This window comes from Tauraco erythrolophus, chromosome 3, assembly GCF_009769465.1.
Source record: "Tauraco erythrolophus isolate bTauEry1 chromosome 3, bTauEry1.pri, whole genome shotgun sequence".
NCBI lineage: Eukaryota > Metazoa > Chordata > Aves > Musophagiformes > Musophagidae > Tauraco > Tauraco erythrolophus.
The window spans coordinates 48294386-48314476 of record NC_141467.1 but is presented as its reverse complement, the minus strand read 5'-3'; the positions used below and the strand labels follow the sequence as shown (position 1 = coordinate 48314476).

Genomic DNA, 20091 nt, shown 5'->3' with positions numbered 1-20091 from the left:
AGGTGCAGCTTTTTTTTTTTCTTTAAACTCTCTTCTCTAGTGCCTGTGGATTGAACTTTTCTTATACTTGAATTCATTACCTTCATTACCATTCCTTTATTCTCAGGCTTAAATCAATTAGGCAGCTCTCCTACTCATTTGCTGTTGTCCCAGAAGGGAGAGAAGACTTGCTCTCTTGAGCTCTATTTTTTTCTTGTGGAAAGTAAAACAATTATGTCTCTTAGTCTTCATCTGTTCCAAACACTATGTTTTTCCTTGAAGATATTTTTCCCAAAGAAACTAAAGAAAATAATCTAGGGTTTATTTCCCCTTTGAGTTCTAGTAGGAAATGTCGTGCCAGTGATTTCTGTGGGACTATTTGAGTTCTAATATATAATTAGACAATCTCTACTTTGCTTCTGTGAGTTTGTAATGTCTAAGAGAAGCCAGTCAAGATAATTTTAAATAATAATAATCTCACATATACTTTACAGATATAATAATAAATACTTTTTATTCTGGTTCTCCTTAATGAATTTTGAAACCACCATTAGTAATCATTTTCACGTCTGGGTTTTGATAGGGGGCAAAAATGCTCAAATGCTTTGTAGAGCCAAGCTGAGTTACATTTAAGGCTCATGTAGCTTGTTCATTTGAACAAAATGATGTGTGCCTCTGAAATGTGCTTCGACTTCTGTCTTTTTCAGTCAAAATTATTGATGTGAATGGATAGCTTGTGTTGCGTGGCTGTGTAGTCGATTATTTGATCGAAGTAAGATTTCCTGTTGTAGAACAGCAGTTAAGATGTTTGAAATCAGGCGAGATTAGTGTGTTTGAGAATAAGCAGAATATGAAAAAGATTATGAGATCCCAGTGAAATAATAACTTATTATAAATGCTGGATCCCATTTTCATTCTGTGTATGCACAGAAAAAGATGGGAAATATGTCCTATGGGGCCAGGTATTTGAGCAGTTCCCTTCATGGACTGCTGGCAGTTTATGTGACAAGCCAGGCTGTGTTGTTCAGGATTTCTGCTTGCCATTGGGAGGTCTGAGGGGGTCGGTGTGGAAGGAGACAGTCCTCTGTGTGAGGCCAGCAGGGACTGTGCATGCATTGTACCTTTCCATGGTCTCCTCTCTTCACAGGCTGTAGATTAAGGTGGAAATTACACTGCCTCATGGCATTACCTGGTCCTTCCCCTTCACCCCTTTCATAGAATCATAGAATGGGCTAGAAGGGACCTTCAAAGGTCATCTAGTCCAACCCCTCTGCAAGGAACAGGGATATGTCCAACTAGATCAGGTTGCTCAGGGCCTCATCCAACCTGGCCTTGAACGTCTCCAGGGATGGAGCATCCACCACCTCTCTGGGCAACCTGTTCCAGTGTTCTACAACTCTCATGGTAAAAAATTTTTTCCTAATATCCAACCTGAATCTACCTCCCTCTATTTTAAAACCATTACCCCTTGTCCTATCGCAACAGGCCCTCCTGAACAGCCTCTCCCCATCTTTCTTGTAGGCCCCCTTGAGGTACTGGAAGACCACTATAAGGTCACCCCGGAGCCTCCTCTTCTCCAGGCTGAACAGCCCCAACTCTTTCAGCCTGTCCTCATAGGAAAGGTGCTCCAGCCCTCTTATCATCTTTGTGGCCCTCCTCTGGACCCTCTCCAACTGGTCCATGTCCTTCTTATGTTGGGGACTCCAGAACTGGACGCAATACTCCAAGTGAGGTCTCACGAGGGCAGAGTAGAGGGGGAGAATCACTTCCCTCGACCTGCTGGCCACGCTCCTCTTGATGCAGCCCAGGACGCGGTTGGCCTTCTGGGCCGCAAGAGCACATTGCCGGCTCATATTGAGCTTCTCGTCCACCAGTACTCCCAAGTCCTTCTCCTCAGGGCTGCTCTCGATCCATTCTCCGCCCAGTCTGTATTTGTGCCTGGGATTGCCACGACCCGGATGTAGGACCTTGCACTTGGCCTGGTTAAACTTCATGAGGTTGGCACGGGCCCACCTCTCCAGCCTGTCGAGGTCCCTCTGGATGGCATCCCTCCCTTCCAGCGTGTCGACGGCACCACACAGCTTGGTGTCATTGGCGAACTTGCTGAGGGTGCACTCCATGCCACTGTCCACGTCACCGACAAAGATGTTGAAGAGGGCCGGGCCCAACACGGACCCCTGAGGGACGCCACTTGTGACCGGTCTCCACGTGGACATCGAGCCGTTGACCACAATTCTCTGAGTGCGGCCATTGAGCCAATTCCTTATCCACCGAGTGGTCCATCCATCAAACCCATGCCTCTCTAGTTTAGAGAGAAGAATGTCGTGCGGGACAGTGCCAAAAGCTTTGCACAAGTCCAGGTAGATGGACTTTCTCCCTTTACCAGCATCCTGTAGCATTTCTTGGGTGGAGACAACAAGAAATAATTCTTAAAATATTTACACGGTGCTTCAGTTGTGGTATAACTTGTGAGAATCCTGGTAACTGCTGGATACAGGTGCCCTGCATGGAAGGGTAGGTGTATCGTGCAGGCTGGAGAGCAGAGGGGCTTATGCACACTCTCAATGAGCTGAGCTAGTTTAGGTACTAGAATTTACCAGTGTGTGGCTGGCTGTATGTTATTCTCTAGAGAATAACTTACCCTGTTTCTTGGCAAGATGAAATAGCCTGTGTAAAGCTACCTGATGTTGTGACTAGAAAAAAGGAAAAGCTAGTGTGGGTGGATGTGAAGTAAGCACATGCTTGGCTATGCATGGAGTCCTAAAGAGTCTGAAAGCTGCAGAAAGACGATTTAAAACCATGTGGTTTGTGACTGGTCAGCAGGTCTGATAATTAGGATTAATCAGTTATTGTCGTAGGTAAAAAATAGTGTTACTCTTAAGAAATACTCATGCTCCAAAAACATAATTAACCCACTCTGCTTGCTTCCTGGTATCTGCAGCCATTCTTGCTAGAAGGACATTACAGCAACAAAACCAGTGAAAATAGTAGTTTCAAAATAGTAGTTTGAAATGCCTCTTTCCAAATTTTGTTTTTGATAACTGCCATGCCACGTCAGAGAAGCTGGTTTATCTGCAGGTCAGAATTCTAGGAATTTTAAGGAGCTGGCAATTATCTGAAGTAATTCTCAAGTAATAATTTAAGACTGAGTAACTTCTAAGGCATGATGGGCATCTTAGAAGCATTTTTTTCTTCTAAATAAGCTGTGCATCACCCACGGATTTTTTTTTAAGAGGGACTAACTCTACAGTACTCTGCTAGAAAATCTGTATTTACTGTTAGTTGTGCTGCTTCTTTGGCATTAATGGCATGATTGACTTTGCCTTGGTTTTAGGACGTATGGATGAGTTTAATTTTATGTGGCTGGTACTTGAAACTCTCGGGTTATTACTGATATTTTAAGGGTGCTTTCAATATGGCGGCACGTAAAGGCCATAACAAACTGAGGTCGGTATTTCCTATATAGGTCTTCAATTCTGCTGGACAAACTAAAAATTCTAGGGCAGAAAACCAGACATCACCAGCTGTGTTGACGGTGTATAGAAGCTTGGAAGTGCAGGATCCTTGCCCTGCTTGAAGCTCCTAAAGTCAGAAAAACCTACTAAAAATAGCTGGTGTCATTACATAGCATCAAACTGTGCACATCTTGCTGAAGAGCATCTTTTGGGAGGTGCTTGTTGGGGTTCTTCCAGTTTCTCTTGATGTTTTGATAATGGCCGTAGCCTTCAGTATGTTGAAATGTACGTATTTGTGTGAAAAGTACATCATTCATGTTTGCTTGTTTGAGTAAATGTTGTCACGGAATTTTGTATGTATTTTTTTTCAGTGATCTCTAGTAATTCAATGATTTTACATTTTCTGAGCGTTTTTCAGTGTTCATAGTGCATGGATCCTATTTCATGGGTAGGCAGAGTACACGTTCTGATGAGGATCTGAGAGCCAAATCTCTCTGCCCTCATCTTTGTGTCAGAGGACATGGCAAGTTGTCATCTCTGCCCTCTTCTGTCTGCTACCCTCTCTTTTTCCCCTCCTCCAGCCTTGCACCAGATCACATGACGGAGCAGGCCGGTAGCATGGGACTTATGCTGGGCCTCATGCTCCTCAGCTATCACATAGCTCATTTTCTTGTGCTGTGCATGCACTATGTTGAATTGAGGGCGAGACACTGCACAGAGGTTGAAACCGCCCAGTTCCCAATATCGTGCTGAGGAAGTGGGAGATGGAGACCCCTTCCACCTTGTTGGTCGTTCGCCTGGTAGATCTGTGCCTAGTCTCTTCCACCTGAGATGCAAATAACCTCATGTGTAGGTGCTACTATAGGAGAACCATCCACTGACATTTCCGTGCAAGCTGTGCAAGATACATGTGCCAAGTAGATGCAGAGGGGAAGAGAAAGCGAAGACTGAGTATGCTGGGTTTCATGTTTCTTTAAAAGAAAAAATTTTAAATATTTGTGTAAAGCAAGCCAAGCAAGTAAATGTTACATTGCTCTTAAATCTTTCTATTAGTTAATCTATAAAGAGTTGAAAGCAGCTGTTCCAGATGAGTGGTTGCCCACTGATGATGAATGTTTTAACTCACATGGGAAGGCAGTAAAGTCTCACACAGCGTAAACATCTGTAAAAGTAACATACAGACTTCTGCTTTTATCTTGCCTCTTCTCTTGGGAAGCTTGAGAGAAATAAAATAGGCTTTCAGTTTTTTTTTTTTTTAAGTATGACTAACAATATTCTTTATTTTTATTTCTTTGCCTAGGGTATTTATGTAAGAGACGCACCTTTGAAGGACATAAAAGTGTTCGACGGTCGCCGATTTGTAGCTCTTTTTAGCGTGGTAAATGCCACAAAGAGGGATGCTGGCAACTATCGCTGCATGATTCGGACAGAAGGAGGAGTTGGTGTATCAAACTATGCCCAACTGATAGTCAAAGGTATATCACAATTAAAAAAATCAGTATGTGCATGCTCAGTGTATGGAATAAGGACCTCTAATTGCTAATTCAGTAAGAATGTCACCCATAGCCTGTAAAAGTCGATAAGAGGTTCAATAAATAGACTCTGTTTATGTAAATCTGGAGTCTATCCAGCTGTAACAAGAGAATGACAGAAGCAGCCAGGGCTAAGTAACTAGTTACTTGTTGATTGTTGTTTTAAATAATTCTCCAAAATGCACTGTTTAGAACTACATGTCTTTAGGAGTATATTTACAAGATTTTTTTTTGAAAGTATGAACATAATACTGGCTATCTAACTCCTTTATGAAGATTGCATTCTAAAAATATATTTACTGCAAAAGATGGAGCATTTACATTAAAGTGAACACATAAAATACACTTATTCCAATGTAGAGAGGGGTGTTTTTAAAAACAGCAGGAAACACTTAACTGTAAATAGAATGCATACAGATATGTCCATCCTTATTATAGAAAACTGCACTAAAACGATTTTTAAACATTTATTATGTTTAAATTGCATTTTAATTGCTTCTTACTTTTACACTAGTAATTTTGAAGAACAAAATTTTATTTTTGTTCTTTCCGAGACAGAAGCAAATTCTGTAGCACCTAAGCTGTGGAGCCACATTATTGAGTTATGTATCTTCTCTTTCTGGTCTATTCTGTGCCTAACAAACAAGAAGTGAGAAGAAGAGCTAAAGACTCTTTTTCTCTTCTTTCTGAAAACAGTTTGATCTGTGTTGGCGAGGAGTGAACAAGTGCCCTAAAACTAAATCCACCACAGGTGTGGAATTTTCCTCTGGGAGTTAGGATGCACACACTTGCATCTATTACGCATCTTCTTATTTTAGAAACAGTATCCTTCGTGACTGGACTTGTCTTCTTTTGGGGATAGCATTCAGATTATCACGGATGATGTCATTACAGCTGTTTTAATAGAGTTAAAGAAACTTAGAGGCTAAGGAGTAACAGGAGCAAGAAATTAATTTTTGTGTATACCTTCTTGTCAGTCTGCTTTCCAAATTCTGCTCTAGGTTTTTATCTTTTGGGTTAAGATACAAATTAACATTTCTCATGACTTAGTCATCTAATTAAAAAATTAGTACCTATTGCAGTATAAGAGCTCATACAGTTCTGGTTGTAGACAGCAGACTGCAAAAGGGCTTTGTTATTAGTTGATCTGGGATTTGCTCTTTTCTTTCTCCTAATTTTTTAATGATTTTTTATATTTATAAACCTATATGGGATTTCTTAGGACTTTTAAAAGATGTGATCCTTTTCCTAAAGGCAATTTGTATGTAGGTTAATAAGCAAGATGTGGGATAACTGTTATATCTGAAAATGTAGGATGGATCTTTTTTCTGAAGTCAGTATAGAAAGCATGTGTATGAGAAGCTAGCAGTAAAAGAGGGATTTGAAGGACAGGAGGCACGGTGGCATAAATAAAGAATCAGGCCAAGATGTTAAAAAAGCAAAGCAAAAGTTTTGGGGAAAAAAAAGATGAGACAAAGTGAGAAGAACAATTGAGTTTACATTACGAAGACATACAAGAAAGTTAGCAGTTAGGCTGTAGATGAGGTTTTTTAATGATTTTTTAATTAAATAAAAATTGAAGGGGATATTTAGGAAGAAAAGGAGGAGTGAAATAATAGAGAGGTGATACAGTTAACACAGTGTTTGTGAGATGAGCAGGAGTTGATTGGCAAGGAAGATTCCAGGGGTTCCAGGTCAGACTGGGAAATAATAGTTACCAGTAGAAGATGCAAGAGAGCCAAGGAGTAAGAATGTTTTTAGTGGATGTGTTTTAGCAAAAATTGAGAGAAGCAGGACAAGACGAGGAGGAAGACGTTGCGAATAACCAGTGTATGAAGGTAACATGAAAAAACAAATTGTGGTATGAAAACTTAGATGAGCTATTTGAATGGAGAGGTGAAGAAAGAAACAAATAGAGAAGGTGAGATGCGAATATAATTCTAAGGCATGGTGAAAAAAATGAGGTTATTTCAGTCCCAGCAAAGATAGCATAAAAAGGAAATAAAGGAGTAGCCAAAAATGGGAATGTGTGTAAGTCAGGAAAGAGACCAAGAAAGAGTGGAGTATGAACCCCAACAGGAATGATGAAGCATCTTTTAGACCTATCATCAGTGGAAGTGAGGAAGAACAGAGATTGCCTGAAGGAGGCAGATGGAAGATTGACTGCATCAATGACAGGAGGTACAGAAAGCTGAAGAAGTTAGATTTCTTTCAATTTCTTTGATATAGGGTGTTTAAATTTATTAGCACTCCTTTTGCAGTGCAGTAGATGAAATTATGAAGCGTATCATTAAAGCATTTGTACTTACCCAGATTCTTTCAGAAAATTTGCACTGGGCACTGTGAACAAGTGTATAGCCTTCAGGTGTAATCCCATTAACTACTTGAAGAGTACCTGGTAAAGTAATTATGGTGATCCCTGTTGCCTGTATTGGAGCTTTTATGAGACCACCTGCAGGTCATTCCTTCTGACCTAAAAAGACACATTTTAAACATTGTGCTGTAAAACCTTAGATGACTATACTGAAATAGCAACATTAGGGGCTAATTAGTAAATATGCTTTCTTGATGATGTATAATTAAGGAATTGTATTTCCTAATTTTTTCAGAAGCTTTTCTGCAACGTTAGTTAGAAGAATTCAAAGATAATGGATTGATTTCAGTGCAGCTATATCTTTTTCAATCCACCATCTTTGATACATCATGAAAATATGTACGTTTACCCATATTGCATGTAATGCTTAGTATACTTGGGAATTACTGATGGGTTAATAATAGTATGTGTTGAAACAGTGGTGTAATTACTCCCTGCTCTTTGTTGGAAACAATGAATCTAATTCTCTTCTCATTTACGCTGGTGTAGCTAAGGTGACTTAAGAGGAATTTCCCTGGAATTTCATGGCTAGGATGACAGGAGAGTCAAACCTAGTGTTTGTAAGTTAAAGAGAATCAGTTCTTCACATTTATTTCACTCTGTTTCATCCTGATTACTGAACTAGTAACTCAAGTTGCAAATAAGTAAATTCTGCATTGGATTTGGGATTTTTCCGAAACATCTTTGCTTTTAAGTATGCATATTTGCACAGAAGAGTGGGTTACGGAGTGTGTACAACTCTGTACAACGTTCATTCTACTTCATTGTAGATATAGTTTCACTAAATGGGAAATTACTCTAATTAGATTTCAGTTACTTTCTTATGTAAAGCTTGTTAAGGTTTGTAGTGCTGCTGTGGCATGATGTTGTGTGGCACTGCAGACCATGTACCAGAACTTTCGAAATCAGTGGAAAGGCCACTTGTGTCAGGTGCTGCAAACCAAATCTGGAATCATAATTGGATAGGAATCAACTCTTGAACATGAGAGATATGAAAGAAACTGTCAAGCATTCCTTTCCCCCCTCCCACCTTTTTTTTTTTTTTACCTGAGCAGATATAGTTATAGCAAGGTTTAATCTGTATGGGGGGAAAAAAAAAAAGGTAATTAAAGAGCTGTCAGTTAATCCCATGTTATCTTATTAAAGAACTGTAAACATGAATATTGTCTAGTTAATGAGCAAAAAGCCTGTCTGTGAACAATTAGTCTGGCCTTAAACGAAAAGGAAAAAAAAAAGATTTTTTTTAAAAAACTTGTTTGTGTTATCTTACATGCATTTTAGAGGATGGTGAAATAAAGTATTGATTGCTCTATTTAAATAAATCCTGAAGAGGAGGTTTTCAATTTACCCGAGTGTTTGTTCTGATAGGAAAGGCTGAAAAGACAAGTGCCTTGTCATTGTCTGTGCTCAGACTACACAGTATCCTCATCTAAGTTTGTCAGAGAATTGGATTGAAATGTCACTTTATCTAACGAGAGACATGAAATTGGCCTTGTCAGATCACCCATTTATTGTAAAAAACAGCAGTTCGTATCTAATAGGTGACATAAAAGTAATCAAACATTGAGCAAAAGGAAAATAGTAGGGTGGAATTGATTAGATGTATTTGGTGAAGTAAATTAGACTTCTACATACAGTCCCTAGGTTGAATTTTTCTAATAGCAGGCAGATCCAACACAGATTAGATTTAGGAGAACAGAATGAGCCTGTCTGAGCAGACATGAGATTATTACAGAGTTCAGACTGCTTATTGAGTTCAAACAAGGTAAACCTAGGTGTCAAATTGGTTAAAAGGAGTTTTGTTAGGTTTTTAAGCAAGGGCATAGAAAGGTAACCATCTGTAATGCTGGCAGCTTAAACATCTGCATCTTTCCAAATGGAAAATTTAACACCAAGGACAGAATCAAACCTCTGCTGGACCTCTAGAACAAAGACTTTATTCTGGAGAGCAAAATCATTTTAAGATCAAGACACAGTAAGAAAATATTAAAGATTGCTTATCTGTTATATCAGTTGTTCTCATACATTAAGTATACATAGGTATTTAATATCTTTTTTCTCTTTCAGCCTTTCATACTGGATCCATCAGCCTGTCTGTACCCATTTTTACAAACAGTGGTGGTATTAGGACTTACTTTTGTGGTTGCCTGACAATTCCTATCATGAATTCCTGCATTCAGATGTTCATATTTTGGCAAACCGACTTCAGGCTGATGTTTTCCAGTGTGGCTGTGTGCCACATTGAGGTTTTCTCAAAACCTCCAGCCAAAACAGTTCAGCCATCTTAGCAAACTTGCCATAGGAAAGAACGAGTGATGCTGGGCTTTGAAGCAGGAATTGATTTTGGGGAAGGGAACAGTTGTGCCTAGTTAGGGTTGGGTGGTGGTGGTGGTGGTACACGATGGTGGCTACACGATTTAGCAGTATATCTACTGATATCCAACTAATTAAATTGTACCTGCATAGACTTATCACTGTATAGTACAAGGACATTCATTTTTCTGTAAAGTTTCAAAGTATGTATAAAATACAACATTGATATTTTCTTAATTGATGCATTTAAAAGTAATTTTAAGAACATTGGGATACTGGGTCAGATCAAATTTTCATCCTCAATAGTCACAGTAAAGGAATAGTGTAAAATTAGCTCATTGTGTTATGCATCATACTCTTTAGAGATATTGTTTAATTAAATAATTAAATGCTTTGGCAGGAATTATTTAAAGACTTTTTTTGAAAAAAATATTGCATGAAGAACTGTGCTGTTTCAAAATCATTGCTGTGTCTTTTGTTATTGGTGAGGGTATTTGTTGCCCTTCATCCATAATTAAGTGCTGCAAAATGGCACTGCTCTCCATTGCTTCCAAAAGGAAGAACTTATTTGCATGCTCAAGAGCGAAGCACAATAATATATATATGTATAAAAAAAAAAGGAAAATGGAAGAAGAAAATTCTTAAAGCTGTTGATTTAAAGACTATAAAATTATTATGATTTCATGAGTTTTATAATAATTAAGACTTTTTGAATGTGGATATAGCATCAGAGATGGTTGATACCTTATTTTTATCACTTCACCTAGCCATGATGTGCTGAACAGTATCTTGTGGGAATGTCTTTGCCTTGTCTTTGTAACAGTTACTATTTAATTAAAAAAAAAACTTAGCTTGCAGGATAAATGTTTCTTCCCTGTTCCCCTGCAAATGTAGCAGAGCTCTGTTCTCCCACTCTCTCATCTCAAAAGAAAAATTGAAAAATGTTATTGTTACTATTGAAGTAGATTTTTTTCATTTTTCAAGTCGGCTGTTCCAAGCCACAGAGAAGAAATGTCTATTTTTTTGTGTTCTATAACTCACTTAAATCTCAGATGTTTACATTGTCTCCACTGGCAACTCTATGTGATGCCTTTCCCCTCCCTATTAAAATTTTAAAAGCACTGCAAAACATAAAGATGGTAGGATCTTGTAGAAAATATTTGGAAACTCTGTATAATTTAAAGCCCAAAGCAGTGTAAATAACAGAGTTGCCATTTCAAGTATGTTTCCAATTAATATAGAAGCGCATAAGAATAAATAGTTTATATGCATGTACGGCTAAATTTGTTTTTATCCTCTGCATAAGAGAAGAGCTGCTCCTTATCATAAAGGCTCTGTATTTTTCTCATATTTACTGTAAATAATCCATTTATGTAGGGTGACATTAGATCATCTGCATAAAACTTTCTGTCATCTGCAGACCTCTCGCTTTGTAAAGTGGCCACTATTTTCTTTCCATAAGGGATTATGCTTATTGCCATTTGCCACAGAATTTAAGAAGAGGTCTCCTGCCTGTCCAGAGTGTAAAAAGCATTAAACTTGAAATTATGAATAAACTTACCTTTTTTTTTGAGTTAATACTCCATTTTAAAAGCCTGTCTTTAAATGGTTTCACAGTACTGCATAGCTTTGTTTAACTGCGTTTCAAGAGAAATCTGCAAGGAAGAACTCTTCTTTAAGCTAAACCTAAATAGCCACTGCCACAAACTTGTTTCTGCAATCAGCTGAAATTCTTTCCTTTAATGTACACAGCTGTAAAATCACAGGTCTATGTAAAATTTTCATAGAAGTATTAATCGGAAAATAATTTGCATGGTATTTATTTGAGACTACCCCAGTGGCCACCAGTAAAACTGCTTTTAGTGAAAGACGGTTGTGCTGCAGTCTGATACTCACCTGATTAAGTGATTCAGATTCCTCAGTATTCTAAAAAAGTTCAATCCTTCTGCCTAAAGAAGGAATAAATGAGTAAGTCAGAAGAACAACTTTCATACTTTTGTCATGAAATCAGCTCATTATATTTGGTAGTACACCGTTTGTATTAAAGTGTCTGCTTAACTTTGGGTCTCGTGTATTTAACCAGTCACTTAATAACGAGCATCATATTTGTAATGAAAGGTTCATTATATGTAACCTTGATCTCTGGTAAGAAGACTACTTTTAATATTAAGCCACGTTACAAGTATTAAACTGCAGTATAGGCAGGCTTCGCTGAAATCGTGCAGCTTGCATTAACCTTTTGCACTTTGGTCACAAAGGAATGAAAAATATGCCCTGAGGGATAAAAAGACAATAAAATACTGTCTATTTCAAGTATTTGTAATACTTAGAATGAATTGATGTAAGCACTAACCTTAGTGACCTAACTCCTGAGTTTGCATTTTGAATGGCACTTGAACAGCCTTTAGTAGCGTTTGAAACTTGAAAGTAATTAACTGTTCTTTCAGCATGGCTAAGTAACTGCCTTAGGATGCTCTATAAAAGTTCCATTTCATGTCTTGGTTCACAAAACAGTCTAATGACTTAAATTGATGCTAAATCATTTTGAGTCAAGTCAGAACTGTTTCAAGAAGTGCTATCGCTGTATGAAACCATAGTTTATATACTTCAGGAACAATAATTTCAAAAAAACTGCAGTATGTGTCTAACCGAAAGATGACAGCAGTTTGCCATATATCGCTACTGACGTGTAACAGGATTTTCCCTAGTGATTTAAGAATGTAAACTATATTCTTTTCTTTATGTACTGGAATCTACCACAATATGTTAGGCTGGTTTTGTGTCTATTCCAATCAGCAATAATTAGTAGACACCTTTGGAGACATTCTGGATTGTTTCCCACTGTATCACGTTCATGATAGTAATCAATTAATTTTGTTAAGGTGAAAGTATATAATGCTGATGCCTATGTTTACTGTTTTGTGATGTCATATTTCACCAATTACTAACAGATTACACAGATTGAAGATTATGTACAAGTTTACAGTGCTAATTAGAAACACTATCTGAGGCATAGCTAATCTTCAGTGTACTTAATGCTCTGTGAGTTGAGTGTTCTAAATGAAAAAACATAGCATATCATAGGATAATAATATGTTGTTAAAATAGCAATTCTGCTATTTCTCAGGAAATATTAATACTTATTTCCAGAGTTCTTTTCTCCCTTGTGCTTCATTTTCATATGTTCTTTGCTTTAACTCTGACTTTGAAGTCTTTGAGAAAATGATTAAATATATAAATTCAGCTTCCTTTCTGTTTGACTATCTATATCTCAACACGTTGGGAAGTGGTTAGCAGAAGAGGATGAGGGAAGCTTAGGGTAGACAGATATTCTATGATCATTACGTATTCTGTGTAGCCTTAAGAAGGTGACAGTGTTTGCTGGTAGGTATGTTAAGAATATTGGATCAAACAGTGCCTCATTAGAGTGGCCTGGTTTCATTCTACCTGAATACATTTAACCAATGGGAAAGTGAACTTTATGCAGATGTGATGCCTGAAACAGCAGAGTAATTTCCTTGTTAATCAATAGGAAAAAAATGAATTTTTTATTTACCTTTAAAAATAGATGATGTCTGCAAATTATTTCTGCAGTCTGATTTAAAATGAGATGTCCATCATGTAATAAATGAAAGTGGTTTTAAAATTTTGCTCACTTCTAAAATCTTTAGAATGCAGACTATCAGAAGATCACACACATGCTTGCTCTGTGAGACAGAGTACTGCTTCTGTGTGGGTAGTTAGTGAAAATAAGCCATTACATGAAATAGAATCAGAGTCGTAGTAAAGACTCAAGAATTCCCCCAGCTCTCATTTAGAAGCTTTTTCTGTTTAACCAGTATATAGGACTTGAAAAAATACTATATTTATTCTGCTGACACAGAAGTCTGAAAATCTGAAGGCTGAGTAGTACAGTCTGTGAGAAATAAGGAATAAAAAATTCATTTTGTTTTCATGCAGAAATCACTGTTCTGTCTGTGTCTGAGAATACACTACAATATCAATTTTAGCTTAAAAATGTTAGTTTTCAGTAGAATTTATGTCCAGTAAGAACTGTATTTTGATAAGAAAACCCGAGATCATCTTTCTTTTTAAATTGGCATCTTTCATTTTAAACTGGAAGTTTAAAGTTGCCATGTGATGTCTAGTGAATAGAATTCCAGTTCCACCCAATTTGAAGTTATATGGTATAAAACAAAAGCTTCATGTTAAAATATCTAAGTGCATAAGCAAAAGAGTTTGCATATTGCAGTTTATTGGCAATAAGTTAATCTGTAGTGATGATTTCTTCATACCGATATTTTTATGCAATCTTCAGCTCTAAGACGGTACAAACCCCATTGTTTATTTGAATGTTTTAGAAGCAGAAAAAATACCAGTACAATCATTGCTGCTTTTTGTAACTTCTTGTGCTTCAGAGCCGCCAGTTCCCATTGCTCCTCCTCAGCTGTCCTCAGTTGGTGCAACTTACCTGTGGATACAGTTGAATGCCAATTCCATCAATGGGGATGGACCCATTATTCAAAGGGAAGTTGAGTATCGAACTTCAAGTGGAAGCTGGTATGACATACAACCTGTGGACTCCACAAGCTATAAGATCGGGCACCTGGATCCTGACACAGAGTATGAAATCAGTGTATTACTTACAAGACCAGGTGAAGGAGGAACTGGATCTCCTGGCCCAGCTCTCAAAACAAGAACAAAATGTGCTGGTGAGTACTCAAAAGTGATTGGAAAGTTCTAAGCATCTTTCTAGGATTGAAAATGTAAGTTATTTCACTATTAGTTTTTACTGTCTACCTTAAAACAGCAGGCTGCAGGAGTTAAGACTGAATGCTTTTAAGTATAAGCTGTTCGCATTTGCCACCTACGATGACCTTGAAACCAACCTTCAGTGCTACTGTAGATTGTAGATTAAATCGTGCCTTTCCATGCCTGAAAGTGGTCAGCGTAGAGCACTGTATAAACAAACCACTTTTACTATCAGGTACGCACTGAGCTCTCTCCATTTCACAACACTTACGTCTTGCCACTCTATGTTTGGGTTTCGGGTTAGGGTTTTTTTTGGCTAATATCCCAAGCTTGATAAGAATTTTGTTTGTTTTGGATAAAGTTTGTTTTTTTCCTTTTTTCAATGTCAAGTATATCAAATTTGTAGATAAAGTAGAAAGATCCTGTGTAACAGCAAAAGTGTGCACTGTTAAATCTCAATTAGCAGATGAGGCTTAGCAGAGGATAGCAGAGGACTGCTTTCTTGAGTGACTGACAGTGTGTCTTTTCATTAAATGAGATAGTGTGATTTGTGTTGCTGTGTAGCATTCTTGGCTCCTTTTTGAATGTTATAATTAATAGTGCCGACTTCGGACTGTAAAAAGATACAAAGTAGACATACTATACAAAAGCAATTGTACAGTAATTTTCAGGAAGAGTGGCAGTGATACTAATTTGGGATTCAGCCACTCAGAAAATAATAGAGTGTACTGTGATCTGAAATTTTTTTTTTGTCAGTGTTATTTTCCCTCAATATTTTGAATCTTCTTTCTGCTGCTGTAAAGTAGGTGGAAGATAGGCAGAAGAGGAAATAGGACTAAGCGAATAGGACTTAGCCTATTGATCCTAATCTTTTAAAGAATGGCTTGGTATTATTTGTCTTTTTAACAGGAAAAATTGCATACTTCAGTAGAAATAATGATGTATTTCCATTGCATGTGAAAGTAAAGTTACTTCTTGTAAAGTTACCTGGCCACCTGTCAGTGGCTAAATGACATTTCAGATGTCAAACACAGAATGAAATTTAGTTGCTGTCAGAATCCTGGTGTTATGTTTTGAAGATGCAAGCTTATATGCAAGTACTAACTCTTTGATATTCTTTTTGGGTTTTTTCGTCCTCTCATTACTGGAAAGAAGTATTTAATGAAAAATACCAAAAGCAGTACAGTTAAGTTACAATAATAGCTGAGTATTTTGTGTTTATAAGATTTTCTTTACTAGACTAAAATAACTTAAAGTCAAAAGTGAGGCATAAAAATTAATTAAGAGTTCCCTTCAGGAGGGTTTCTGGGTCACTATGCCTTTCATAATAATGTAAAATGATCTGTCTAGACAAGACAAGTATGTATTTAATACACAAGTACTTCAGTTATTTTAAAATTAAACCAGTTTTTCTCATAGTTTGATCATCTGCTTATATGATTAGATAATGTAACATTGGATACTCTGTAAGTGACCCTGTCTGTACTGAAGGGTTAGAGAGTGGGGTGGGTTGAATCCAGCCAGCAGCCAAGTACCCACACAGCCACTCAGTCCCCTCTGCCACAGCACAGGGAGGAAATAGAAGGAAGGCAAGAAGACTCATGGATTGAGATGGAGGCAGTTTAACAGGTGAAGCAAAAGCTGCACTTGCAAGCAAAGTGAAATAAATTTATTCACTATTTCCCATCAGCAGGCAGATGTTTAGCCACTTCATGGGAAGCAGGGCCTCGGCACACACACGTATTGGTTACTTTAGAAGACAAACACCGTAACCATGAACATCCCCCCTTCCTCCTTTCCTTGAGCTTTGATTGCTGACTGTGGCATCAGATGGTGTGGAATATCCCTTTGGTCAGGTGGGGTCAGCTGTCCCCAGGGTGTCCTCTCCCAGCCTCTTGTCCACCTCTGGTCTACTTGCTGGCAGGACAAAGTGGGAAAAAGAGAAAGCCTCGAGTTCTATGTGAGCACTGCTCAGCAACATTCACAACACTGGTGTGTTATTAACCTTGTTTTCTTCACAAACCCAAAACACAGCACCATACAGGCTGCTATGAAGGAAATTAACTCCCTCCCAGCCAGACCTAGTAGAGAGAGAAATCCAGAGCTTTAGTTATATTTGAGAACATCGTATGCTTTCTGGTCTTTTCAGTGGTACATACTGTTGAGTATTAAAACATGCGTTCAGTCTCATAAACTACTATGTACTGGAAGAATTTTATTACCTGGTAATGTCTTCTAATACATCAGTGTTATTTGTGTTTTCATTAAGCTAAACAGTAACCCTCTTAAATTAAAAGCAGAAAGCGATGGCTGACTGAAAAATTTAAATTGAATGATGATATTAAATCTGTCTCTACAAATTGGCTTTTTTTATAGCAGGAGATCCTGCTTTGAAGGTGTAGTGGTTATTGGTTAACTGTTAGCAAGTGACATGCTAATAACTGGCCCAAGGGCTTAAAGAAAGATGCTGATAAACTAATAACAGTATAATTAAACTGGGTAGGAGTAAAATAATGCCAGTCTCCAAAGCATACCACAGAATTAATAAAACAGGAGTCTTTAAGAGAAGAGTCATTGCACCTTTTTAATTACTGTGATAATTGTATGCTGCTTGCCTGTTCCCTAGAGGTCTAGTGAACCACTCAGAGACTTGAAGCAGTATGCTAGACATTCAATAATCTTAATAGTTCTCCAAAGCATTTGAAATATGTTTTCATTTTAGCACAATGAGATTTCAGAGGCTTGTAATAGACAAGTCCTATCTGTTACTTTAGTAAATAAAAGCATCTATAATTAGTATGCAAAGAAAAAAATATCTCCAGTCTTGGCTGCATCACCCTCAGTGGAGCAGCTACATACTTTCTGAAGCGCCTTGCTTCCTTTTGATGAAATGTAAGTGCTCTTTCAGTGTAATATTCAGGAAGGCCAAGGGATTACATTCAGGTCTAGGATAGCTTTAACCTGGAACGTGGAGTTCAGGTTTGAAGAAGAGGAGTTTAGCAGATTTTGGCCATTGCGAACCACAATTGAGCCAGACTTAGAAAAAAGATTTTTTTTACTTGTTTCAAGGTCTGAAATCGAGGCTTCTCAGGTTGTCTGGCATTTGAATCATCAGCTGCTGTGCCCAAAGCTCCCTCTTCCCACAGCTGTCTCAAATGGTGTTAGGAACCTAGAAGAGTGCTGCCATTTAAAATAAAAGGGAGGCGGAGGGAGATGGGAAGAAAATTCATCAGAAGCTACGTGACAGAACATTAGAACATTTCCATTATACGATGTATCTCAAATTACTCTGATGCACATTTTCACTCTGGTACAGTTGTAACATAAGAATTCCAGAGTAGTCACCCACAATTAGAGTTATTTAGGGGTAGGATATCAGAATGCTTAGTGCTTTAGACACTGGTATCTTAGGAATAAGACTGTTATCTCGGTGTGAAGCTCACAATGCCAACCACTGCTATAGAGACCTCAACTACCCAGCCATTGCTAGCAGCTAAATAGCTGCACAAATATTTGAACCGAAGGAATCACCTTGTATGTAAGCACAGAACCAACGCTGGCTCTGCCATATGGGATATAATAGTTTTGAGGATCTGAGAATTAATAGTTATATAAAAAAAAAACCCTATTATCCTCTGCTGAAGTAGATTGGGAATCCTTTGGTGCCTGAAAAAGTCCAGAATCAAATCTTCTCTAAATCTGACCCAAACCCAGTGGAACTGTCCGTAGTAAAACCTAAGTAGGAATGTTGAAGGATTAATAAGGTAGACTATGTTTTGTAGTTTGCTCTTATCCATATCAATATTTCCATGGGTAGAATTATTTATTTGAGTGCTTTGCAAAATGTTTTGGTTTTGACTTGTGTTGCACGATACAAATCTTGAGGCAGTATGTGTCCCTGCACTCTGATGGTGAGGCCCCAGTTAAGAGTCTCCTGGAAAATCCAGAAGTGCTAACTGAGCTCCTGCAAATTTTTTTGCTCTGACCTCTCTGTTATGTAACTTTATTTCTAAACAGTGTTGTTCCTTGAATCTGCTGATGAACAGATACAGCTTAAAGACAGCTACCTTAGGAAGACAAAGTGAAATAAAATCCTCTATGCTGTTAAGGGAGGGGATTTTTAAGGCCTTCTAGGGAAAATCATTGCCTTTTCTCGACATATTTATTTTTTTACTGTGATATTTGAAATAATCCTAGAAAATTAGCATCTTGGAATTGGTACTCTATTGGAATTTAAGAAAATAAAAAATAAATAAACAGACTGCCATGAAAGAAACTTCTGATGGCCTATCCCCAAATTGTGAGCTTTTTTAACAGAACTCTACTTGTCTGTGCTAAGACACAATTATTGCCTTGGAGTATTTGCAAAAACAATCGCTGTCAATTTAACCAATAATTTGCCAGGCAGAGAATTCACATGTTCCTCATACAAGGAAGTAACGGGAATATTTTAATTAACATAGTTCATTTTGCTGTCTCTTCTACCTCTTCACCCGAGCTTGTCAGGATGAAAGCTGTTACTCTCAGTACAATTGAGCTCTTGAATCAGTGCTGCAGGTTAGTTGTAAACCGTCTGTTACTCCTAAAAGGCTTGTTACAATCTGGAAGAACAGAACAGAGGAACTCTTCAAATCCCCACTCTTAAAGATTATTCTTTTTCATTTTATTCATTTTGCTCACTGCTTTGGCTTCAGCTGGGTAATTTGCCAAGGTGTCAAAATTACTTCAGTAGTTATTTGCTGCCCACTGGTATTCACTGGCACTGTGAAAAAACCCACATGTACCAAAATGCTCACTGACAGAATGAGCATCCTCTTCCCTCTGATCAATTAAGACCTCATCTCCTGTTACCAGATCCTGAAAATGATCAGATGTGGACCAGAGCAACAACCCTGTTTTTACTTGGAAATGTTAACCAAGTTCCCTGTGGTCTCCTTTTCATTGCTAAAAGGGGTGCATAATTTACAAGCATATGAGGTCTATAGCCATTTGAAAAACTGTGCAGAAATGCAATATTCACATAGGCAACATAGATTCACTCTGTAGAAAACTGTAGCCTTATCGAAAGCCAAAGTATAAAACTCTTAATCTTCCTCATCTACCCCTTTAGATATTATATTATACAGTACTACTATCTTATACAGTACTTTGCTGTCATGTACTCTCTAACTGATCAGTTTGCAACAGACAAAAGTATCTTTAGGCAGGTGATACAGGCCAGCAAACTGTCTTGAACCTTGTGTGCAAAATCAGCGTGCTCAGGTGCGCCGGCTAATACTCCATGCCACCATTTTTCTTCTGCCCCATGACATGGAGCACTTGCCAGGTCCTACAAGATGGACAGTCTGCAGCTTCTAGTGTATGAGATTCTGAATACTCAATCATATTTGCTGATGGTCTTCCTCATTTTCCACCCTCTCATTTCTTCTGTCATTAATTAGTTAGAGTCTCCCTTTGTCAGTGTTCATACCCTAGCCTGTCATATCTCGGTGGTACTTACTGCGTATTTCCATGTCCTTCCCCATTCTATATCGCTATTAGGAAAGATTAATTCCTTCCTAAGATCTTCTCTAGGTTGAAACAGCGGCTGCCTTTCTTTGTCCTTGCAGGCTCTTTGGATCTTTTGACCTTCTTGTCTCCAGAAAAGAGGAAGGATCTTTGTGTCACTAGGAATTAAGTTCTTCCT

At 38.0% G+C, this 20091-nt stretch overlaps 1 protein-coding gene across 1 annotated transcript in view; it reads left to right on the top strand.

Annotated features, from left to right (window-relative positions):
- The window catches only part of PTPRM (protein tyrosine phosphatase receptor type M), a 388464-nt gene that overhangs the window by 76346 nt on the left and 292027 nt on the right, over window positions 1–20091 (top strand). Inside the window, 2 exon segments of the mRNA XM_086609296.1 lie at window positions 4735–4909; window positions 14072–14365. Coding sequence (XP_086465422.1) covers window positions 4735–4909; window positions 14072–14365 — 469 coding nt within the window.